At 43.4% G+C, this 26,248-nt stretch overlaps 1 protein-coding gene across 1 annotated transcript in view; it reads left to right on the forward strand.

The window, feature by feature from the left end:
- Window positions 1–26,248, forward strand: part of TENM3 (teneurin transmembrane protein 3) — a 420,114-nt gene that overhangs the window by 233,040 nt on the left and 160,826 nt on the right. The window contains exon 3 of the mRNA XM_023759395.1: window positions 21,946–22,183. Within this exon, the coding sequence (XP_023615163.1) occupies window positions 21,946–22,183 (238 nt within the window). The remainder of the gene's footprint in view (window positions 1–21,945; window positions 22,184–26,248) is intronic.

Consider the following 26,248-nt stretch of genomic DNA (forward strand, 5'->3'; position numbering starts at 1 on the left):
TGAAGTGGGTTTTTTAAATTGTGGCCACAGATTTGAAAACTTCTCTGTTTCCCCCAGGATGGATGTGCTGTCTAGATGAACTTTCAGGGAACCTACTTTACAGCGATCTTTTAAAAATCGCATTCGTTATTTCAAAGCAAGGTTCTGATGGTGCGCTGGTAGAGAGCTCATTGAGACATCCATACAAGTGTAATTTTGTTGTAATTCTCATTTCAAATAGAATGGATCGGTTCCTGCTGCAGAGGCAGGACACATTGGGAACTGATGTACCTGTGAGAAGGCAGAGGGGCGGCCAATGACAGCTTGGCTCTTTGGAGAAAATTGCAGGGAGCGGAGGTTTGCTTCTGCTGCTGAGGTGTCTGTTGCTTTAAGTAGGACGTGAGTGTGCTTGAGGGCCAGTAGAGGACAAATACCAAATTTTAATCAGTCGTGATGTTTTTTCTGTTTAGAAAAGAAAGGTTCAAATTCACCGTAAAGCCTGGGGAGTTTCGTAGAGACAGAAGCGCTGTTTCCAGGGCTGTCATTGCTCTTGGGTGACACTATTAATAACGTGGCGCAATGCTATTTTGGAAGTTTGGTTCTTTCCTTGTCTTTTGTCTTGTTCTGACTCCTCTAGATCCGAAGGGAGAGGGGAATGAGGCATTTAAGGAAGGTGCTACCTACATCCGCGGTCTCCTTGTGCCCCACGTTATCTCTGCCCTCAGCTGTCATTCCTGGAAGAAAACAACCTTCCGAGCTCTATTTTTAATCTCCCTTCCTCTTTTAGCAACAACATTTGGAAAGTGTGCCTGGCCGGCGTGGCTCAGTGGTTGAGCATCGACCTATGAACCGGGAGGTCGAGGTTCGATTCCCGGTCAGGGCACATGCCCGGGTGGCGGGCTCAGTCCCCAGTGTGAGGCGTGCAGGAGGCAGCTGATCAATGATTCTCTCTCATTGATGTTTCTCTCTCTCTCTCCCTCTCCCTTCCTCTCTGTAATCAATAAAAATATATTTTTTAAATGAAAAACAATATGACCTCATTGAGAAAAAACAAAAACATTTGGAAAGTGTTTCCCATAGAAACTTTTCTTCAGTGAGGATGAAAATCCGATCACAATGTGCCCGTTCCACTGTGAGTGTAACTTCCCTTGTTGACAGTTCCATTTGCTCTGACAGTTATAAATCTTCGCATTCCTGACTTGCCTGGGAATCAGAAGTGTTTCACTATTTCACTGCGCTGGTCTTGGTGAGCAGCGAGCACGAATGAAGGTGGGCGACCCCCGGCCTCCTGGGGGCCTCCTGCTGTAGGCGGTGCTGGGCAGTGTTGGCTGCCACAGCCACGCTGACCACTAATTGTGTGCGACCCTTTCAAGAAGTTACCCAGTGTTTCTGGGGCCACTTTTCATGCCGACGCGTGCAGCAGTGTGTCACGTGTGCCTGATCTTCGTTGTTTCGAAGTGAGTTGGGATTCTTTGTCAGAATAGCTCCCGCTTTGCTGGAGGAATCATTTCAACGCCTCTGTCTTAGGAACTTGATCCTGCTGACTTTTTAAGTCAGATTATATATCGAAAGTGTGCCGCCTCTACCTGCATTGGCATGCGAAAGGGCGATTACTAATGCCCATGTAAACTTTACTTTTATTCTTTCCTAACACTGTTTTTATAACATGTTTCAGTTTAAAAAAATTTAAATTGCCCAGTATTTTCACATGAGTAGGTAGTAAGATGTAATATATTAATAAGGGAAGCAGGTACTATTTTGTTTTAACTATAATAGATGAAATTGACCCTATGTTGAGGCCCTCACAAATCAATTAAACATCTTTAAAAACAAAAATAGAAATAAACAGGGCAATATAGAATCAGAGTAAGAAATTAAAGAGTTAACGCTTCCTTGTAAACCCGAAGGCCACTGACTCTTAATAATGCAGTCTCAAATATTTGTCTTGATTGTGCTGATGATGAGCTAAGCCTTGGGGACTGGGCTTTGGGGGCCCTTTGGTTTGGTAACCTCAGTAATCCGTGCAGAATGCAGGAAAAGTATTTCATGCTTCCATTAGCAACCGTTGTGCGTTTGTGCAATAACCTGCCAACCCGATATGTGTTATAAGGACAAGAAGAAAAGGAAGCATATCTAGGATCTTGTAATTTTTTATTTATTAATTTTAGAGATTTTTTTAGCCTAGTACATTTTTTATTTCACAGTCTGAGAAAGAGATGAACTGGCTTCAGAAAACATAAAAAAATGACGCTCCACGCCGCCCACATAGGAAGTAACGTCACCCGCTCTGTGCGACGGGAGATGACGTGCGAGCTGCCTTTCATCTGTGTTCCCGTCTCAGTGCAGCACGGCTTTCCTGTGATGCGGACTCTCCCATCACCACCCATCGGTGTTCTTCACTCTGGCCTTTACTAGTTGGCCCTCTGGCCTCAGACTCAAAGCAAACACTTCTTCCATTTAAAATGGAATTTCTAAGGCACCATCTTTTTTTTTTAATCCTCACTGGCAGATGCTTTTTCCATTGATTTCTAGAGAGAGTGAAGGGAAGTGAGGGGGTGGGGGGGAGAGAGAGAGAGAGAAACATCTATGTGAGAGAGACACATCAATTGGTTGTCTCCTGTACATGCCCCAACCAGGGCTGGGGAACCTGCACCGCGTGCCCTTGACTGGGAATCAAACCCTCGACCCTTTGGTTCACGGGCCAGCTCTCTAACCACTGAGCAAACCGACCAGAGCTACGATACTGTCTTCAAGCTAACTTTCCCTCTTCATTTTCTTCTTGACAGCATGCTTGAAACAAAACTGACAAAGGTAATTATTCCTGCGTGAATTAGTACGGACAGCTTCGGTGTCATGTTCTGTGACCATTGCCAGAGTTCGCCGTGTCTCTGAACTTGCTCTCCCCTGCGTGAGAAGTGGGAATAAGTGCTGACAACATCAGTTGGCTGTGAGATGAAATATAGGGGTGTATGTTGAGCACAGAGCATAGTGAGTCTCATGGGCTTTAATGAGTGTGAATTTTCTTTGTGGGTTCCTGCCCCTGGAGTGCGCCCCCTTTTTGCATTTAGGGTCTGTGATGTTAAGTTGATCTTGGGTTTTTAGTAATTTCTTTTCAGATTTTTAGTAACGCCTTTCTGTAATTATTGGATTAACTGTTTACTCATAGCTAGCAACACACACACACACACACACACACACACAAATAGAGGAAAAATGTGTACATTAGTTCCTTTTTTCTTTCTTTCTCTTTTCTTAAGGAAAGAGCATTATCTTTTAATCACAGTGTTCTTGAGTATCAGGGGTTAAAGGAATTGCTACAGACTGGGTATGGGCATGTTGGGACGCTTTAAGAAATCGATGCCAGCTAATGGAGAGAATGTTTTGAAAGTGAACCACATACGGCAGAAAAAATTCAGATAAACATTACGGGGGGAGGGGACTCTCCTGACAGAATGAACGAGAACCGCGGTGGTCTGCCACGGGCATTGGAATTTGAAAACCCTTTTCCATGCGCATTATTCCCTCGTGTGCAGAACCAGATAAGTGGACTCTAATTTTAAATGTGCAATTATCCAAACAAGATGAGCGTGCAGGGCCGTGCTGGCTAAGAATGGCGATCTTAATGTTAATGTTTTAATTCTCCCTTATAGGAGGCATATAGTTGGCCAAAGCCACAGGTCTGAGAGAGCCCTACGGATCACAGCTGACCCAGAGAGATGCGGCCAGCACCTTACAGCTCTGGAGACATCCCAGAATAAGCCCCTTGCTATTGTTCTTTATTTTTTGATCAGTTGGTTTATCTTAAGTAGATCTATATTTGGAAAAATGCAAAGTGATAAAGTATAACAGCATTTGAGACTTAAAATTAGCAACCAATGCTTTAAACTGTGTGTGCGTGTGCGCGCGTGTGCACACACACACACACACACACACACTTAAAATACTATAGAATTATGGGTTATTTCTTTAAACTGGGGAAAGGACTGGAGAAATCATAATCTATCCTGTAATTTTATAGATGAAGGGAGTTAGGACTGGAAGAGTAGGACACGTTAGCGACAGAGCCAGGACCTAAATATGTTGGTTTATGTCCAAAGCAAAACAACAGCAACAACAAAACATCAAATATAAGAATTGTCTTTTTTTCCCACTTGTATCCTCCTAACTTATTTATAGGTAACATTTTATTATGACTTTGGGTCTTAAATCCATGAAAATGACTTACATTTGGTATGCTTGAGTTTCAGAAACTTGGGAATTAATGTCAGGATACTAGATTCCTCTCTAAACATAAATTAGTAATTGTATTTTTTAAATAAAACATGCTTTTGCAGCATAAACCGGTCAGCAGTCAGTATGTGGACTATATTTTTCTTTACTAGGCAGATACTGTGCATGCACGCCCATGAAGGTGTTGTGAGCTCTGTGTATTTGGCACATATTCTGATTACATTATAATCATATAAAGTGATTTACTAAAATATTTGGGTGAAAGCAAGCATATTTAAGACTGTGCAAATGAGAATGCAACCAATTGAAGTAGACTTTTTATTGATAAGTAAATACTGATCATACGTTTCCCCTTAGTTTTAAGAATCATCAGGATTTTCAGCAGAAAGGCATACTTATTGTAAACCTGGAGCAGCGTTTCTGAAACCTGAAAGAGATTTGTGAAAACAGCCTGCAATAAAAATCACACACGCTTCATAAAACTCTACTTGATAGATATCACTTGCACCATTAAGAACTAAACGACAAAGGATGTAATTTCAGTTCTGGCATGCAATATTAATCGAAAGCCTTTAAAACATCTTGCTGATGGGAACTATGACAACGTGACATTGAAGAATTACGAGCTAAAGACATCTATCTTAATCAGATTTTCAAAGCAAATGCCATAAAACATAAAGTTGTTTCATTCATCTTTACATTTTCACATGTTTCGGTGGGAGCTGCATTTTCGAGTGTGTTCCTTTAAATGCAAAGAATACAAATTCAGTATTTAAAATGTATGAGTTCAGGAAACAGGATGGAAGCCAATTTTAACCAGCCGTTCCGCATACACAGGGAATTCTGTAATAATGTACATTCCTTCCCTCTTTTATTCTGGGGAAACATCATCCTAAGTAAACACTCTAAATCAGTGGTTCTCAACCTTCCTAATGCCGCGGCCCTTTAATACAGTTCCTCATGTTGTGGTGACCCCCACCCATAAAATTATGTTCGTTGCTACTTCATAACTGTAATTTTGCTACTGTTATGAATCGTCATGTAAATGTCTGATATGCAGGATGTATTTTCATTGTTACAAATTGAACATAATTAAAGCATAGTGATTAATCACAAAAACAATATGTAATTATATATTCAATATGTGTTTTCCAATGGTCTTAGGCGACCCCTGTGAAAGGGTCGTTCGACCCCCAAAGGGGTCGCGACCCACAGGTTGAGAACCGCTGCTCTAAATGATAGTAAGAGGCACTTTTGAAAATTAATTAGGTGTATATTTGCCTGCACACATTTAGAAATTTTAAAAGAATGTTTTTAAAGACTTTCATAGAAAGAAATTATCTTATGAGCATATTCACACATAAACATCTTTGACCAATATATATATATATATATATATATATATATATATATATATATATAATATATATATATATATATTATATATATAATATATATTATATATTATATATGCTATATATATTATATTTTATATAATATATATTATATATAATACATATAATATATATGCTATATATTATATATATTATATATGTAATATGTATATTATATAATATATATATGCTTTATTTGAATAAATGGGAAAAGTCTGGAAAATAAGACCTAATCCCAAAGCAGCAGTTTATAAAGATACTTAATATACATTCTTTTTTTAATCCTCACAATCCTTATGTATGAGAGTGAATATTATCCCCATTACGCAGATGAGGAATTAGAGAATCTAGAATATAACATCGATTTGCTCACAGTTACACAGTTACTAAATTTCAGACCGGGGGCTTGAGCCCAGTTGTTTTGGACTGAATGTTTGTTTCCCCAAAAATTCATATGTTGAGGCTCCCCCTCATCCCCCCCCACCCGGACTGTACCTGGACATAGAACCTCTACAGACATAATTAAGGTTAAAGAGACCCTAAGGATGTGGTCCTGACTTGACAGAGTTGATGTTCCTAGACAGAGCGATGCCAGAGGCTCCCCTCTCTCCATGGAGGCCGCGGGGCGCAGGCCGCTGTCTGCAGGCCCAGACATGGACCCCGGGGGCCTGCACCCCAGCTCCCAGCCCCCAGGCCTGTGGAGAAATGAATTTCCGTTGCTCATGTCACCAGTCTGTGATGTTTCATTGTGGCCGCCCGTGCAGACCAATTCCCCACGTCTCCTTTCATCTTCTCCACCCTAAATCCAGTGCTCATCTGGCTCTTATGGGAAGGTTTAATAAACGGGACGGACATACGTGCAGACCCATGACTAAAAGAACAGATCTAGGAAGGGGTATCCCAGTCACCGGCTGCTTTCTGAACCTCTGTTTGGAGGGGAAGGTTTCCAGTGGCAATTAGCACGCGACGGAAAGTCATGCTACTTTAGAAGGCACTACAGAGCCTCAGCAAACACATCATTTGTCTCCCACACAATTCTAGTACCGCACACACATGTAGCACCTTGCCGTTCACGGAACACGGTCGCATACGTGATCACATTTTGCTGTCGGTTATCATATCTCCCGTGTTCAGTATTCTGTCCACTGAACCCTCCTGCTGTCCCTCGATGCTCAGTCATTACCGCAGCGGAGAAGTGTGTATTTGGAAGGGGCTTTTAGTGTTACACGCGCACAGAAAATTATCCCCAGATTATTAACGACAGAAAGGGGAATTCCGCAAGTTTGCATGGGAAAAGTCTGAAAATAAGACCTTATACCAAAGTAGCAATTTATGACTCTCTTTCCCTTTTAATTAAAAAGCATTGCCCTGACTGGGAGGCTCAGTTGGTTGGGGCATCATCCCTTATACCAAAAGGCTGCTGGTTCGATTCCTGGTCAGAACACATGCCCAGGGTGCGGGTGTGATCCCCAGCTGGGTGCGTCCGGAGGCAACCAATCAATGTTTCTCTCTCTCTCTCTCTGACTCTCCCCCTTCCTCTATCTCAAAAATCAATAAAAACATATCATTGGAAAAACTAAAAAAGCATCAGTACTCGGTCACTCATTGCAAATGGCAAGAATGCAAATGGCAAGAATGCAAAAGATCTGGAAGGAATATTCTACTCACTGGCTAGGATATGACTTAAAATTGATTATAGTTTCCCTAGCCAGCATGGTTCAATAATTGAGTGTTGACCTATGAACCAGGAGGTCAGCGTTCAATTCCTGGTCAGGGCACATGCCCAGGTTCGGGCTTAATCCCCAGTGTGGGGCATGCAGGAGGCAGCTGATCAATGATTCTCTCTCACAATTTCTTTTAATTATCACCTGAGGGTATTTTTCCATCGATTTTTACAGAGAGTAGAAGAGAGGGGGAAAGAGAGAGAGAAATATGGATGTGAGAGAAACACATCGATTGGTTGCCTCCTGCACTCACCCTGACCAGGGCCTGGGCCAGGGAGGAGCTGCAACTGAGGTATGTGCTCTTGACCTGAATCAAACCCGGGACCCTTCAATCCACCGGCCAATGCTCTATCCACTGAGCCAAACCGGCTAGGGCAGCGTTTCTCAACCTGTGGGTCGCGACCCCTTTGGGGGTCGAACAACCCTTTCACAGGGTCGCCTAAGACCATCGGAAAACACATATATAATTACATATTGTTTTGTGATTAATCACTATGCTTTAATTATGTTCAATTTGTAACAATGAAATCGGGGTCACCACAACATGAAGAACGGTATTAAAGGGTCTCAGCATTAGGAAGGTTGAGAACCACTGAGCTAGGGCTCTCTCTCATCATTGATATTTCTCTCTCTCTCCCCCTCTCCCTTCCTCTCTGAAATCAATAAAGATATATTAAAATAATTCTTTAAGAAATTGATTATAGTTTAAGGTAAGATATTTCCAGACAGCATGAACTCCATAAACTGCGGGTAGCAAACATGATATCAAGTGATCTGCAAGGTAAAAAGCAATGGCAGAGTTAACATTTGGGGGAAAGAAGATCAGCAGGTTGTTGTCAGATCAATTATTCGTCCTGTAGTTGCTGAAACATTTAAAAAAATAAAATTCACATAAGGTTCAGATAAAGTAGGCAAAATCTCTTTACTGGTTAATTGTTATTTTAAAAACGTATTCTAATTGTCATCAGAACATTTACAAAACTGGTCAGTTTTCATTTAAGTCTGACAGTTGCATCCTGGCTTTTTGCATACGTGTTTTCACAAGCCATTTTAATATTGAAATCTGAGGCAAATGTAAATTTGATGTAAAATGAATCTCACTAGATGTGCCTTAAGATGTTCCAGGCTACAACGAAAGGTAAGACAGAGTGGTTTATTTTTAGTATTTTTAACATAAGATAGTATGGGAGGGTATTTATGGCATGAGTTACTGTGGAGATGTTTTCATAATATTTACATTTGTAGGATGGTGTGTTTTTTTAATCCTCTCCAGAGGATATGTTTATTGATTTTAGAGCGAGAGGAAGGGAGAGAGAAACAGAAACATCGATGTGAGAGAGAAACATGGATCAGTTGCCTCCCGTATGCACCCTGACTGGGGATTGAGCCCGCAACCTACTGGTAGGTATGTGCGCTGACCAGGCATCGGCCCGCAACCTTTTCTGTGTGCAGTACCACGCTCCAACCCACCGAGCCACTGGCCAGGGCTGTAGTAATGATTTACTTTTTGTAAATGTTTTATATGTATAACTAAAGATAATATGGTTTTCTAAAATTATCTTAATTTTTAATATTTATGACACAAGCTAATATGTTTGAAGAAAATATTATGTATTGTAAAGAGAATTTCAAAGCTGAGAGTCTTTAGAACTCACTGAATAATGCCCCCTGTCGTCCCCCACGACCATTTTTTTACAAGCAGAAACGCTGCGGCCCTGAAGTTGGCTTGTCTGTGGTTACCCTTGGTAGTGAAAGCAAGTGCTCCACCCAAGAACCCTCCTAGTACTCTTTCTTCCGTACCACACGTTTATCTGTGATACGGGATATGCTATCTGAAAAGTTTGCAAATTCTGCATGATTTCGATTATTTGATTTGCTTTTCTTATTCTTTATAAGCCACTTGTCACGTGGTAATGGTTTTAGTTGTCTTTATAGTCTGTCCTTTTCCATATTCAAACATGTGCTTCATTTATATCAGATCCTATATTCCAGTAAAGTCAGTAAAATTTAATTGCACAAAAATCAGATGTTTATTAGGTAATAAGAGAGGAGAGGAGAGTGTTAATGATTGTATATCAACAATTTTTTATTGTCAAAATTGGGATAGCTTCTTCCTTTTTTGCTTATTACTCTCAGTGGATTTTTTTAAATGGGTAGAAGAATATCCTGAAATATACACCTGAAACATTTCAAAGGTATTTTTATCCCGTTTGCATGCATGTATAATAGATGACTTTTATGTATGTTTCTGTAAGAAATAATTATGCAAAGCCAAGAATTTCAATAGAGGATAATGTTTGTGACATTGCTTGCGTACGCACAGCGCAAGATGAACTGCTTTAACAAGCAAGGTACCTGAACGTTTATTCCCACCACTGGGATAGGCCAGGGTGCTTGGCATGTGAGGTGAACTATGCACTTTTGAGCAGCAACCAAAGAAGCCAGAATATCTTCCAAGAGAACCCATTGCTATTCAAGAGAAGTTACCTTTTTAAATAAAACAAGCAAAGCAGCTGTTATCCAATAACAAAAAATCCTATATAATAAAAGTGTAGTATGCAAATTGTTCCCTGACCAGAAGGTCCGGGAGTTTGACCAGGGGGCAGGGCCAGCTGGGGGAAGGGAGGGAGGCCCCGGCCGGAGGCAGTGACAGGCAGCCAGCAGCCAGCAGCCGCTAGGGACCCAACCAGTGCACAAATTTCGTGCACTGGGCCTCTAGAAGCAGAGATAATCCATATGAAATTAGAAAGAGATGAATAAGTTCGTGGTCTATGTAAATTTACATTACATTTATTAGGAACTTCGAAGAAATGTTTAAGTAACTCTGAAGAATATGCTCTTCTAGTCTTCTGGACCTCTTATTGCTGTGTATTGAGCTTTCTCAGTCTAGCTTTTTGGTCATTGAACTACTTTACATATTTAAGCATTCTGGATCTTTCTGGTGCCACCTCACCAAGTTTCCTACATCTCTTTTCCAATTTCCTGGTCACCTCTACAGTTGTGTCTAATAATGTACTGTTTAAACCATCCAATACATTTCTAATTTCAGTGGCTGCATTTTTCCTATTTTTACACATTTTACTTTTTTTCATAACTACCACATATTTTTCTTAATGCCTTATTCTTCTGTTATTAACCATTTGTATGCCATAAGCGTCCATAGATGCAAGCGGCAGACCTTTTTGAATTAAATTCAAAATTTCATGGCAGTTAACTGGTTAAATTGTTTAAGTCCTTAATTCTAAACATCCTTGTAGTTTTATCTGATTAGATAAAAATTCCTGCTGTTTATTTTGTATGTAGCGTTTGGCTCCGTGTGGGTTGTTTCCTCTTAAGCTTTGTAATTTTGGATTGTAAACGCACTGAAGGCAGTGTTTTGTCTGTGGGAATCCTATGTGACTTGGGTTCAGCACAGAGTCCATTAATCCTTTGAGTGCCAACCAATATCCTAGGAACTATGCTAAAATTGCCAAGGCATTTTTGCTGATTTTACAGCAGTGTAGGAAAAAAATTATGAATCGCAAGTAAATGAAGTTACATATTCAAAAACTTAAGGAAACCTTTACTACATTGACATATTTAGCAATATCATCAGCACTAATAAAAGCAGACTTAGAACTGGACGCCATTTCGAAGCTTTGATAGCGCTCCCGGCACTTTTGGCGAAAGACAGGAGGAGCGCGATCGCGCTTCCCGGCACTCTAGGGGTTAAAGAAGGTTTGTGTTTGCTTCTGCCAGGTGACTGGGAAGGAGCATTGCAGATCCAGGACCACTTTTTTAAAGTATTTTTTTATATTGATTTCAGAGAGAGGAAGGGAGAAGGAGAGAGAGAGAGAAACATCCATGATGAGAGAGAATCATTGATTGGCTGCCTCCTGCACGTCCCCTACTGGGGATCAAGGCCACAACCCAGGCATGTGCTCTTGACCGGGAATGGAGGTTCACCTATGACCTCCTGGTTCATAGGTGGACGCTCAACCACTGAGCCACACCGACCTGCCCAGCACCACTTTTTATACTAATTGCTTGACCGGGGGTTTCCAGAATTTCTTGATGGTATAAGTTTCAACCTCATACTCCCAGGGAAGCCCAGGCCAGTGTTTAACATTTTCAAGAGTTGTTTGTTCTCAGCGAGAGCTGAAGACAACACAGCAAGATTCCTGATTGCTCCAGCTGCCATGAGAAGATTTTTTTAAGTCTATTCTTAGACTGAGAGTATGGCACGTCATGTAGGGAGTCTCAGCAACAACCGAGGCATCCTCTCCGATTTCATCAGTAATTGTCGCAGAGACTGGCCGGTCTCCTCCGGGAAACTGCATGTCGGCTCACAGGCTCTCAGCATTTTTTCTCTCCCCTGTTTCTGGCCAATCCTTTCTTCCCAGTGCAGTTGTATTAACCTAAAGTGTAAGCTCTGCTGTGGGGCTGAAATTGTTGGCTGTTTTGTTCACTGCTATATCCTCGGTGCCTGGAACGGAGCCTGGCACATGTTAGACACTCCATAGATATACTAAAGGCAGGTAGTCTAAAAGGTATGTATTATATTCTACCCAGCAATTCTGGGTATTTTTTAAATATATTTTATTGATTTTTTTTTTTTACAGAGAGGAAGGGAGAGGGATAGAGTTAGAAACATCGATGAGAGAGAAACATCTACCAGCTGCCTCCTGCACACCCACTACTGGGGATGTGCCCGCAACCAAGGTACATGCCCTTGACCGGAATCGAATCTGGGACCCCTCTATCCACTGAGCCAAACCGGTCAGGGCAGTTCTGGGTACTTTATATCAACGAGTTGCTAGGTAATCTAGATTACCACATTGCTGGAAACAGAGAGTACAATGGACTCTCAGAGAAAAAAAAGAATACAAAGATTTAAAGACGCACTTTGATGATTTCTTCTAATCTTCAAAGAATGGCCCTAGAGAAACTGAACCAAATTCTCACTAACTCCGTAAGTATAGCGAATGACTCCATCTGTGCTCGCTTACATCATGTCTCCGGTCAGCACCCGTCTTCCTTTCACGGCTCTAAGGCTTTTCATACCCCAGTGTCTTTATGTAAATAGCCTTACAAACAATGGTCTGATGATGGTGATAAGAAGGATATTGTTTACTTATACGGGGTTTTACGGTTTTAAAGCACATTTTAAAAAAGTTTCATTTGATTTGTGTGCAGCTATCTGAAACGTCTGTGGCAGATAGTGGGTGTTGAACATTTTTACACGGTGACCTGCAGAGGTACGTCAGTGGACAGTTCATTTCCAAATACGTGGCTTGTGTGAGAATCACTAGATAAAATAACGAACCGGAGGAGTAGGTTTATGTAAAAGAGATTTTCTGTGTGACGTGAGGTCTTTCTCTCCCAATTCCCATTACACCACCATAGGTGGTTATCTTACTAATACAGGATTTGGGAGGGCAGGTGGGAACAGAGAAGAGAAAGCACGCTGACTGTCTAAATAGTTTGCTCTACTAGGAACTCGGCTGAGTTGCAGTCTTACTGAAATCACCTATTTCCTTAACTCAGACCCTCCCCATTTTTAAGGAAAGTGCCCGCTACTTAATTTTTTCCTTCATAGGGAAGTCATGGCAACTAATGGTCTGCAATACATATGATACTTTCTGGGCAAAGGAGACGTTTCTATATTTAATTTACTATTTTCGGTGTCATAAAGTTTTTGAATGTATAACACATCCTTCCTGATAAATCCTGAAATGTACCCGGAGGAAGGAGGCGTTGTTAAATTACCGTTAGCAAATCCAGGAAAGCGCCTTCCTCCGTGAGATCGCTGAGCTCGTTGATAATGGAACAAAAGATGAAGCCGAACCCCAAATTGAGGTTGGGATTTTCAAGATCAAAAGCTGGCTACGACTCGTCCTTGGACACGGAGACCATCCACTAAAGCTCTGGCCACTCTAGTCAAAACTGTTAACTGGTGCTTGTTGGCGCCAATTCAATGTCAACAGAATCCCCAAGAAGGAAACTTTATTCAGTGCAAACAGCTCAGTGGTGATGCAGCACAGCTGTGAGACAGAGCTGCCACCGGCCCCTCTGTGGCTACACAGCTCCGCTCTGCTCCTTGCTGGTCTGTATGGCCCTGCGGACACATCGTAGGGGCCCAGCCCAGCCAGGGGAAAGCAGTCTGCAGAGAAAGTGGGTTTCCAGAGCCAGAGGGGAGCTGGCTTATATGGACAAAAGTCCCCACCCGTGGCCCCTGATGGGTCCATCCTCATGCAAATGAGGACTCCAAATACTCAGACTTTTTTTTTTAGAAGAGTTTATATTTTATTGATTTTTTACAGAGAGAAAGGGAGAGGGACAGAGAGTTAGAAACATCGATGAGAGAGAAACATCGATCAGCTGCCTCCTGCACACTCCCTACTGGGGATGTGCCCGCAACTAAGGTACATGCCCTTGACCGGAATCGAACCTGGGACCCTTCAGTCTGCAGGCTGACGCTCTATCCACTGAGCCAAACCGGCTAGGGCCAAATACTCAAACTTTTGATTGGTCCAAAAGGCACTGTTCTCATTGGTCAGAATAGAGCTGCTCTTGTTGATCTGAGCTGTGGGGCTCTGATTGGACAGAGAAAGCCTCAGCCCTAGTGGTTGAAATAGGGCCCCAGGAACTCCTTCCTAAGGGCTGGCACAGATGGCAGGGGCACTGCAGGCAGACCTAGGTGCCGAGGCCGGCGGTCCGGGCAGGCTTCTCCCTGCGTGCAGTTTGGGGGCGAGGCCCCTGGGCAGCAATGGCTTCGAGGCTCTGCTTTTTCACACATCTGAGCCCAGGTGGCCGCCAGGAGCCTTTCTTGGTAGGTGTCTTCTTTCTCAGGGTTCTCAAAACCAATGTGATAGTGAAGTGCACAACACGGGGAGCTTTATAGGTTTTGTTTTGGTGACTGTCTCAAGGGAGAGGTGTGTTTTGAAAAAAACTTACATTTTGTTGAGACGGGTAGGAGGACAGGTAAAGGTGTGGCCAGGAAGTGAAGTGAGGATGCGTCCGTTTCATGATACAGAAGCAAAGACTTCAACCCACCTCTGCTCATCACCAGTCCGTGGCTGTGGCTCCTTCTAAATGTGTCTAGTTCTGGAGCTGAGCTTATTCGTTTATTCAACTGGCAGTGATGTGAGTGCTTAAATCACCTGCTGTAATTTTTGTTCAGTTTATCAAATAAAAACAAGCGACTGTTAGTATCCAAGACGAGGCACGGATGAATGTTGTTCTGTTTGGTAAAGTTAAAAATGTTTCTGTTCTTTTGTGTTTCTCTCCACCTCCCCCTTTCCTCTCCCCCTCCTGCCCTCCCTCCAACTCCCTCTCTCCATCTCCCATTTGTCTTTTGTTGGCAGATTTGACTGAAACTGCAGGCAGTTCTTTCCCAGCAGCCCAGGTCCCAGCCCCTCGCTTCTGCTCCCTTCTGAGTTAGAGCACTTCTTCCCTGGGGACCTTGGCAGCCAGCGCACAATTGCCTTCCAGGGACTGCGATCCAGGGAGGGAAAAGGAGGACAGAGAGGGAAGGGAGTGGGCCGAGAAGCAGCGGTAGTAGCCATGGTGACACCTGCTCAGAGCCAGGGCCAGCCCCTTCTCCTCCTCACCCCTCATCCCCCTCTCACCTGCCAATCCGGCGTGAGCAGAGGCCTGCACACCAGGCCCGCACACCAGCGCACCCACACTCCCGGGACCACTCGGTGTTCTGATCTGCCTGCAGGTATCATTCCCCTCAGCTTTCCTGTTTGAAAGCCCATTTCCACTCTGCTCCCCGGAGACCACAGCCCAAGGCCGTACATCAGACAGGAGCTGCACTGCACACACTGGAAGCTGCCAGGGGTGGCTTTTCATTTAAAAACTCAAATACGCCCGATACATTACAAAACCAGGTGTCGCTTTTTTTTTTTCTCTTGACACGATCCTGTGGTCATACCAGACGGAGAGACAGACCAATGTCAGGATTATGCGATCAGATTCCTCTTCTGTGGGAATCGGCAGGACATTGGTTTAATTTTTATTCCTGCGACCTTTCTGATTCTTGTTTGCTTGCCTGTTAAAGGGAAATCACTTGCTCCGCAGACCTATCTGATTGTGTTACTTCCTGCTATGGGGTCTTCAGTTGCTTCGCTTTGCCTCACCACGTGCCTGTATCTTCCCACCATTGATAAGTTACCACTCAGCACTTACTGTGCACCCGGCTCCGTCTCTCTTACCTCCTTTCTGTAAGCACCATCAGGAATCCCTCAGAACGTCAGACCTCGTCAGACCTCAGAGGGAAGGTAGGGGAGGGTCGGGGGAGGGGCAGAGATCAACCAAAGGACTTGTATGCATGCACATAAGCCTAACCAATGGACACAGACACCAGGGGGGTGAGGGCATGAGTCGGCGGGGAGGGTAATGGGGGATAAGGACACACGTAATACCTTAATCAATAAAGATATTAAAAGTAAAAAAAAAAATTTTTTTTTAAGTAAAACAGTGGAATGTATAAAGAAAAAAAAGAAATGGGGCTCCTGGAGATGGGGAGCTTATCAAGACAGCACCCCACTGAAAACTAAGTATCCCATGAAGATGACAAATCCCATATTCATTGTCCTTTGTCTCCATGGCACCTTTTACCTCCCTGACTCATAACAGCAGACTTGTTAGGAACCATGTCAAAAGTTTCTTTCCTTACCTGCAGGGTCAGTCAACACTGCCTGCATTTGCTAGGAGTTGGGGTTTATAAGTTGCTTAAACTGGAATGTACCCCATTAGCCAACAGCCCTTTTGTGGTCTAATAGTTGACACACTTATTGAGTGTGTACTGTGATCCAAGTTGGTACCCCATGCGACTAGGGTCAGGGGACAGCCTTAATGACACTGTTCAAAAGCTGAATTGTTTGGTGGTGAAGGGCTGAGCAAAATGACCAATAGCTTGTCTGATATTTATTAATTTTTGCTCAATTTATCAAATAAAAGCAAGCAACCATTAGACTGTCGTGAAAGTTATGTGAGCAGTAGGAACTTGCAAAAGAAAGACTGAACCTAGTAAAGATACTGGTTGAATATGATACGTAATGGCTAGTAAGCATAATGCCAGCATTTTTACTTTAAAAACGGAAAGACAGGGAAGAATATTTTGAAAAAAGAACCTGCACCTTTTCTAAAATATTTAATTTGGAGCATTTCTAATCTTAAGCTTTAAAATATAAGAAAAACATACTTGGTAACTGATAATATATACTTTATATATTATATCTTATATAATTATATTTAAATCTCTGTGTATTTTATATAATCTTCCCATTATTTGCACTTCAAAGGTAGTTTTAAATATTGGAACATCTGTCATGGTTCCAAAGAAATATTCCTAAAAACCAATTCCTGGGGTAGGTGACATGGACCTTGCCTGGATGAGATGACCCCCCCCCCACCCCGATGCTGTTATTGCATCAGTGTCACTAACCAGTCAGCACATTTCTAGGAGTCTTTGAAGTTCAAGGCTTAGTGAAGGTCCTGAGAAATCCAAGGAAACTGAAGTGAGAATCCCTGCCTTTCAGACTCTAAGAATTTAGTTGGGGCCCAGCCAGTGTGGCTCAATGAATGAGCGTCAGCCCAGGAGGTCACAATTCGATTCCTGGTCAGGGCACATGCCAAGGTTTCAGGCTCAACCCCCAGTAGGGGGCGTGCAGGAGGCAGCCGATCAAAGATTCGCTCTCATTGATGTTTCTATCCCTCGCCCTTCCTCTCTAAAAAAAAAAAAAATCAATAAAAATATTCTTTTCTCCAAAGTGAATTTAGATGGGGAAATAAGACATGTTTGTAATTAATCACTTTACAATTAAAGACAATATGGGCAGCCCTAACCGATTTGGCTCAGTGGATAGAGCGTCAGCCTACAGACTGAAGGGTCCCAGGTTCGATTCCGGTCAGGGGCATGTACCTTGGTTGCAGGCACATCCCCAGGAGTGGGTGTGCAGGAGGCAGCTGATCGATGTGTCTCTCTCATCGCTTTTTCTAACTCTCTATCTCTCTCCCTTCCTCTCTGTAAAAAATCAATAAAATGTATTTAAAAAATAATAAAGACAGTATGGGCAGGCTCCAATTTTCACCACTTCAGCCTCTCTTCATTGACTTCTTCACAAATCACCCTTCACTCAACAAATAATTGAGTATTTTATCCTGTGTGGTCTTTAGGGGGTTCCGAAGTGAAGTGGACGTGAACCTGGCCCATGGAGACTCTAGCAGGGGACATGAGACCCATAAGATGAGTTGTAATACCGAGGGGAAGGTGGAGAGAGCCAAGAGAAAAAGGGACAGCTAAAGTGAATCTCAGAGCCCTCGCCGGTTTGGTTCAGTGGATAGAGTGTCGGCCTGTGGACTGAAGGGTCCCGGGTTAGATTCCGGTCAAGGGCAGCTTACCTTGATTGCAGGTTCCCCGGGCTTGGTCAGGGTGCATGCAGGAGGCAACCAATCGATGTATCTCTCTCACATCAGTGTTTATCTCTGTCTCTCCCTCTCCCTTCCACTCTCTCCAAATATCAATGGAAAAATATGCCCGGGTGAAGATTAACAAAAATAAAATAAGTGTCAGAGAAGCGATCACTGACCTCAGCTTGAAGAGAACCGGAAGGCTGTCATCTTAGAGTTTGCAATGCATGGGATTTGGGTAGAGAAAGAAGGAACATGTCTTTCTGGTGAGAAGCAACTAAGCAGCAGTGGGGGCACCAGGCTTGACTTGAACAAAGATACGTAAGAGGATTCACGGGAAAACGTTTGCAAAAATAGGTTTGGGGCTCTCTTTGAACAAGTATACCACTCACCTTTAGAGTTCACCGGAGGTGTCAGAGGCCCTAGGGGGCCATTTGGAGGAAAATGACATGCGGAGAGCTACGTTTCGGGAGCATTAAACCTGGTGGCTGTGATGTGCCTGTCCCATCTGTGACTCAGCCATTGCATCCCAGTTTTCTTCTCACGTCAGCGCAAAGCCTGAGTCGATGGCTTAGCTTACAGCAAAGCCTGCAGTTAGCGGTTAGGTTGTTCTGGTGTGGGTTTGCCCGCCTGGGTTAGACGCTGAGGGCTGGCCTCCCAGGCTAGTCTCTGCTTTCTGTGTCCACGTGTCAATGTTGAACCTCGGTCATAAAACTTTCCCTGGGTGTTCAGTTGTTCTTCATATGAGGACTTGAGAATTTTCTCTCCATCCTCAGTGCCAGTAATAGTTACACTTTTCTAAGCAAAGTCTTTTATCTTAAAAACACTCTGAATTATGTAACTGGTCTTGTTTTTCTCTTTGACAACTAGATAATTTAGAGCCAGATTTGTATCCTGCTTTAAAACTATATAGAACTACACAGCCGGGATGTTGTCCGCTAACCTCACATCTGCCTTTATCTTATCTTTCAGTTTTCTGTTATTCTGTCTTCCTTTTTGGCTACGTTCAGTCTTATTTTATCTTGTTCTCCTGTGTGAACCTACTCTGTCTTGAATACGTTGGTGTAGATAAGCACATACTCAGCCAGTTTTATGTCCTAATGAGTCCAAAACTCTAGGGAAGCGTTGACCGCCAGCCGAGGCCAAGGGCCTTGCAACTGTTTGTGGGCTGCTGCAGAAGTTACATTTCTGGCCATTCAGCTCCTCCACTCAGACGCTGCCCTTACTCTGTTCCATCAAATTTTAGATTGGCCCGCGCTTTTATTATCTGGATTTGTTTTGCTGGTAGGTCTCCTGATTATGTAGTCGAGGACCCAGCAGACAGGACACACTGAGCTGAAATAGCCCGGACACGCAGCTGGAAAGAGCGTGGGTCTTTGCAGGATGCCTTGTACATGCTGCGTTCCCAGACGATACAGGTGCCGAATGAACGAGGGAACCTAGAGGAGGCCACAGTGGCGCTAACTATTTTTGAAACCTTACATGGAAGCTTTTTCTCACTATTTATCTTTTTATTTGCTTTAAGATTTAGAATCTTGAGTTCAGCCTGTTGAAATATTTGATGATGATAATATATCTTAAAATCATTTCATTTTCAATAACCATCTGAAAATTCACAATGCCTTCCCATCGACACAGTGCTTTCACCTGTTATGAACAGCATATCCTTGAAACATAGAGACCTGATGTATGTATGCAGGATGGCTGGGTGAATCAATGAATGAATGAGTGTATGTCATTGAATCCTTAGATTGCACGAATAGCTCAATGGGGCAGTGTTACTTCCATCTTACAGATGAGTAAACTGAGGCCCCCTGTCATGATGCCCACAGAGTTAGAAATTAATGTGGCGTTGTGACCGCTGCTACACAGCTCTTTCCTTTATGTAGTGTAATACCTTATTTATAATTTATTCTACATAGAGTATCCACCCAAAATGCATGTACACACTTTGAATAATTAAAAGGCAGTGTTTATTAAAATACATTTCATTTTCAAAATTAACCTGTAAGCTGTTAAAGTGTGTATACATTTTTGGGACACCCTGTAGATCATCTATAATAATAAAAGCATAACATGCTAATTAGACCGGACAGCCAAACGACCTTCCAGACAACCTTTCGGACAAAGCCAGGACTGCGAGACGAATTTCTTGCATCGGGCCTCTAATATATATGTAATATAGAATTATATGGAATAATTTATTATAATTCTATATATGAGATATAGAATTCATTATGTATTTTATAGTACCACTCTTTCATGGCACCATGCTTAAAAACACGGAGTCATCTGACCCAACCTTCTTCTTTTTAGACACAATCTTAGTACTTTTCCCTGTTTCCATTCCATTGACACCAACCTGGCCTAGGCCCCGGTAACTGTAGCTTATTCTGTCATCCAACAAGCAGCTTGAAATGTCCCTTAACGACACACACATGCACGGATGCTGGGGCGGCAGAGCTAGTTAATTACTCTGTGTACCTGAGCGATAAATCTTCTATGAATTTTAAACTGTTAGTTTCATTTTTTCTAACACCGTTAAACTATGTGCTATTTTAACTCTGCCGTTTCCCCCAAAGGCTAATTTCAATTTAACTGAGGTTTAGACACATAATTTTTCATGAGCACCAAAGCAATGGACTGGGCCACATTTCTCTCGTGTCTAGTATGGGGATCTTCACGAATAGAGACTGGGCAAGGAAGCTGCTTTTTTCGTATATTTACGTGATATCTCTGGCCCTCACTTCAAGAGTAAGAAATTATTACTTGTTAAATGATGTGAAATGGATTATTTGAGACCAATCGGAGCACGCAGTAATTACTGATGTTATATGCGCGGGGAGGGCTTATTTTAATTGGTGTCCCCTGTAAAGAGGTTTAGTAATATATATTTAGACTATTATATATCATGTATTCATTTCATGTGACCAGAATTATAATGCTTGGCTGTCTAATTTGGCTTCATCACTGCTGGCGTTCACATTGTAGATGAAAGATAGTCCCTATGTTTCCTATTCCCTTTTAATATGTGCATTTATATTAATAGCATGGTTTAATACATCACTTTAAAATTATATTGCCCTTTGAACTACATTTAGTAAAAAATTGACATCTTTGTGTGTGGAACCATAATAAGTTTAGCATGAAATGAAGGAGTCCTCTGTCTGCTTGCTAAAATGTAGTCTTTGTGAATTCTGGCATTTCCAAAGCTGGGTAGGTAATGGGGTTGCAAAGTATGGCTCAGAATCTGCAAACTTTCACTTACAACATCGTAGCTTTAGGGAACCCTTTTCTGGTTACAACCTAACATTGTATTTATATTTGGAAGTTTTACAACATCGTAGCTTTAGGGAACCCTTTTCTGGTTACAACCTAACATTGTATTTATATTTGGAAGTTTTCTGGATCTTTCCTGATTCTGGTTTAGGACAAAATTTTTGTACCACTGACATAGGGGCACACCCCACTCTGGTCACCTGGGACTGACTCCGCACGCCGTTCTGCCGCGGTCCCGCCGTGAAATTGGCAAGTCTGCTGTGTGTTCCAGTGAGTGTAACGGTCATTAAGCCCGCAAGTGTTCCGACGTGGTGGTCAGATGTGCTTCTGTTAAATATCCACGAAGCAGCATCTGCTTCCCAGAGTGACCTTCTGCTGAAGAACCCTTGGCATCTCTGAGCGGGTCGCGGCGCAGACCTGCCGCGTCCCGGACGCACTAAAGCAGATCTGCCGCTGTCGAGCAGCGAGCTTGGAATAATTTATTGCGGTTAAATAACTCTCTAAAAAACGCCATCAAATAATTATAGAGATTATACGCGTTTCGCAAACCTTTGTGTTCTACCGAAACTACCCATTTAATTTCAGGGTTGGTTTGTTTAAATAAGGCTGGAATCAAAAGGCGCATTAGGGGAGCTGTCGGATATGTTTTCTGTAGGTGTTAATAAAACCAGATGAAAAAAAAGTCTGAAGCAAATTAGAACCAAAAGCAATTTTGCCATCTGTTGTATATTAATTAGAACTCTGTGTATCAAGGGTAAAGCCACTCTTAGAGAATGTCGCCGAACACCCACTTAATAGAATAATATGCAAATGTATTAGGTTATGGATTCATAGGCAGGTTTTCATTCTAATTCACGCAGCGGATCCCGAGCAACGGGCAGCGTGTGTCGGTGTGGCTGTCCGCGGACACATAGGTAACGGGTGTCCTTTTCCATTTTCAGAGCAACCTGCCAACGGCCAAGGCCAGTCCACCCTGCAGCCGCTGCCCCCGCCCCACAAGCAGCACGCGGCCCAGCACCACCCGTCCATCACCTCCCTCAACAGAAACTCCCTGACGAACAGGAGGAACCAGAGTCCGGCCCCGCCGGCTGCGCTGCCCGCCGAGCTGCAAACCACACCCGAGTCCGTCCAGCTGCAGGACAGCTGGGTCCTTGGCAGTAATGTCCCACTGGAAAGCAGGTAACTCCTCCCGGCTCGGGGCGCACACGGAGACTGCCGTCTGCGGCGTCAACACAGGTTTCAGTTCAACACGCCCAGCCTTTTCCGTAGGAAAAGGAACTGAGCAAACTTACGTACGCTGTTTGCTCTTTTCGAAGAGTGGTTCCAGGTGATGGCTGAGTTTTTTATGGCTGGGCCAGTGAACTCCCCTTACTACCGTTTTTTGTGGGTTTTTCTTGTGCACAAATCATCGCACGTGTGTAGACAAGGACGGAGATGTAAAATGGGATTCGGGCTCTGTGAACACGGCCAGCGTCTACCTGGTACTAGACAGCCCTACTTTCCCCGCTGGGCTGTGTCCATTACATCGGAAACTCATTGTGGACGCCCAAGTGCGGTCCTTGAGCACAAGTCAGGTGACCGTGAGGACATTTCATTTCGCGCAGGATGAGAGGGGTGGGACCTGCTCTCCATCTTCCTTCCCTGAACCACCGCGTTCACCCCTAGACAGGGCCTTCGGGGTCCTTCCTGAGGATGCGCGTCCCAGCGCCCTTTCTGAAACTCATCCTCGGGTGTAATCAGGCCACTAGCCACCTGTCACCTAGGGAGTCGTTCCGCCCACTTCTGCGTGACGGCCCGTCTCGGGCTGTCCCCGAGGCTGCACCAGCCGCGTGCTTGGTCTGCACACGCACTGGTGTCTCCGTGAACTTCCGGCACCGGCGGGCCCAGGGGTGGCAGCCCGTTCGTACGAAAGTGCTGACCAGTGAGAGCTGTGCGAGCCGATCCATTTCCTTATTAAATGTCTCCAGATACAGGAAGTTTGACCTCTGTCTTTGTCCCGAACCGCCACAGCCGTGTCTCCGTTACATCATGTGTGACACAAGCAGAGAGGGCGGGGTCCCGCCGCATTGCTCTTATTGGCAGCTTTGCAGCCACGTGGCCCTGACAGGCCTGTGAGTATTTAGTTCTACTCTGCCCTGAGTTTCCATTAGACTTAGAGGGAAAGCATCGTCACCATATGAAACCCAGATAGAGGACTCGGGACCCGGGGAGAGTGTCCCCTACAGAGCCTGCTCCTGGAGTCCCCGCTTTGTGGATGTCAGCCTCTCAGTCAGGCTTCGGTGATGCAATGGTCTCCCGATGCATAAATTCCTTTTTTTTTTGCCATTAAATGCACCATCTAAAGGAATTTTGCCCTGAGGATGAGCTGACAGGAGGTCCTCGCAGTTAAAATCTTGCTGTCTTTTCTTTTACTCTTGACCTAGGAACTGCCAAGTACTCTTGTGTTTTTATCTGTAGTGCAGCCAAGAGTAGCTGCAGTTGTATTGTTGGTTTTCTATTATTGACCCTCTTCCTGAGGAATTAGAGAAAGTACAGGAGAAGTCGGCAGGTGGCGGATTTCCTCACTGAGCATGGAGTCGTGTGCACACACACTTCTCCCCCAGGTTGCGAGCACAGAGCTAACTTTACCCAGTGTCATTCACTAGCACCCACCGAACCACTCAGCAGTGCTGGCTCACTGTTTTCACTTGGAAAATGTTATCAGGAAAGAAGGGATTTTCCAGTGGAGTCATATAAGTGAATATGGATAATTGCGTTGTAGTTGATATTGTGTTGACAGATATTTTTGAAATGTGTCCAGTTGAGTCATCAGAAGCATGTTTAATTTCAGGGGTGTTCTATGTAGCACAGGAGACTCAAAAATTCTAGTGTCAGAAGGAGGGTTGCTGTTCCGTAAGGCCACTTCTTAGAGTGGAGAGAACTGGAATAATTTTGCAGAAAGATACACGGTGTTCTTGTTATCCCTCATGTTATACTAATGAATTTTGGTTGGTAAAAAGTCAGGAAAGAAAGTAGCCCTTCAGAGTACAACCCATTGTGGCTGTATGTGAAATCGCAGCTGATATCTCTGTATTCAGAAATCACTCTGGGGGTGATAGCAAAGCAATACCATTTGAAATTCCATTTCAGAGCAATACAGTTATTGAACCATCAATGGAATTGCATCTTAGGTTTTATGAGTTGACATAGGTGGAAAGCCTACCCGATGATATTATCTCATATATGTATAAAAATAATGAATCTGAAAATTGTCTATCATGCTAAAAATGTTCATTTGTAGTATGGCTTTGTTTTCTCATTTTCAATGTTCACCTTATAACTATTGCTAATCAAAAGGTGTGACATTTCCACCCTGGCTGATTATGCTCAGTGGATAGAGCATTGGCCTGTGGACTGAAGGGTCCTGGGTTCGATTCCAGTCAAGGGCACATCCCTTGGTTGCAGGTTCCCGGCCCTGGTGGGGGCATGCGGGAGGCAACCAATGGGCGTACCTCTCTCATATCAGTGCTTCTCTGTCTCTCCCTCTCCCTTCTGCTCTCTCTAAAAATCAATGGAAAAAATGTCCTCAGGTGAGGATTAAAAAAGAAGAAAAGATGTGGCATTTTAGCCCTGGCCAGTTTCTCAGTGGTTAGAGCGTCGGCCCACAGGCTGAAGGGTCGCTGGTTCGATTCCCGGTCAAGGGCATGTGCCGCGGTCGCAGGTCTGCTCCCCATTCCTGGTCTGGACATGTGCAGGAGGCAACCAATCCACGTTTCTCTCTCTCATCCCCCTCATCTTTCCCATCCACTCCGTCTGAAAATCAATGGAAAATTATCCTCGGGTGAGGATTGAAAAAAGAGAGGTGGCATTTGAGCTTGCAGGCGCCGAGTGGCACCAGCCTGAGCAGGACGTGGCTGTCTCCTGCACTGACACGGCCGAGCTGTGGCTTCTTTCCTCGTCTCGCTTGGTTGGAACTCCTGAGAGCAGGAACCAGCCTCACTTCTCATTGATTTTTCCTTTTTTAGTTAAGGTTCCCCATTGAGCAGGAGTCTCAGGCTCCGTTTCAGCTACATGAACAACTTTATCTCCACTGCGTCTGCCTTTAACAAGTTGTTAATCTGCTGTAGCGTTTCATCTTTGGCAATTATTTCTGTTATTTCTATATACTCATCTTACTGATTCTCGCTGTTCTGAAACTGCCCTTTAAAAATATAAACTATAGAGGATGAAATTCTTTATATAACTAAGAATCTCTGTGTCTTTCTCTTTGGCTCCTCCCCTTTTTTCCTGTCGGTGTATAGCGATAGCCGTTGGTCACAAATTGGCGTGTAATAAATCCAGGAAAATTGCAGTCCTGTGTAGACGGTCGGTTTATGTAAATTGGAGAGAAGACATAAAATAGTTCCTTCCTTGTCCTATCTGGTTTAGCATAGCTTTCATTTCGATTTATTTAAAAAGCAGGTTTTTTTATTTATTTAAAAAGCAGGATACGTGTGCACCTATAAGAGGAATAGGACAGTTTCTTGCATCCATAAAACTGTGTATGTCCTTTCTCTGATGAGTCTAACATTTGTTGCTGCTGGAGACCATCGGAAAATAGACTAGTGCTGGTCTGTATTCTTGGTGAGTTTCAGATCCCCTGCAATCACAGTAAGAGGCAAACAAGCATGTGCAGTTGATAAACGTATCTTTGGTGCCTCATCATCCATCGCCTACAAATAACAATCAGTGCCCAGATATACAGAGACTACTCTGTGGAGTTTTCCTCACAATTCCTTTCCTTTGAGCTGAGTATTCCTTATACTTTCTGTAGTTCACCTGCAGGCCATTTAATAGCTGCTTCAGGGCATATTCGCAGCTACACCCAGACTCCAGGCAGCTGAGGGAAGGCTTAGACTTGACCCCCACAGCACAGCACTTAAAGGTGTAGCTCAGTAACTCTCATCCAAAGCCCTGACCTTCAGCAATTGTAAAGTTAATTGCCTGCGAGGTCCTCGTTTGTGGATGTGAATTAAGTAGCCTAGTACGTAGTTCCCTATTAGATGTTAACAAAACCGTTCGTTTGTAGCCATTTAATAAAACATTTATTAACATCTTGTTTTATTATAAAGTGTACTTTGGCATTGATAGTTCATTAGTTATGTTCTCATAGCTTTTTACCTTGTAGTTCACTAATGCTTTGCTAATTACTAATGTATGAAATTGCATATGAGATGACCTTTTTATTATTGCATGTTTAATTTAAATATTGAGATGTCCTGGGCG

This window comes from Myotis lucifugus, unplaced genomic scaffold (assembly GCF_000147115.1).
Source record: "Myotis lucifugus unplaced genomic scaffold, Myoluc2.0 scaffold_154, whole genome shotgun sequence".
Taxonomy (NCBI): domain Eukaryota; kingdom Metazoa; phylum Chordata; class Mammalia; order Chiroptera; family Vespertilionidae; genus Myotis; species Myotis lucifugus.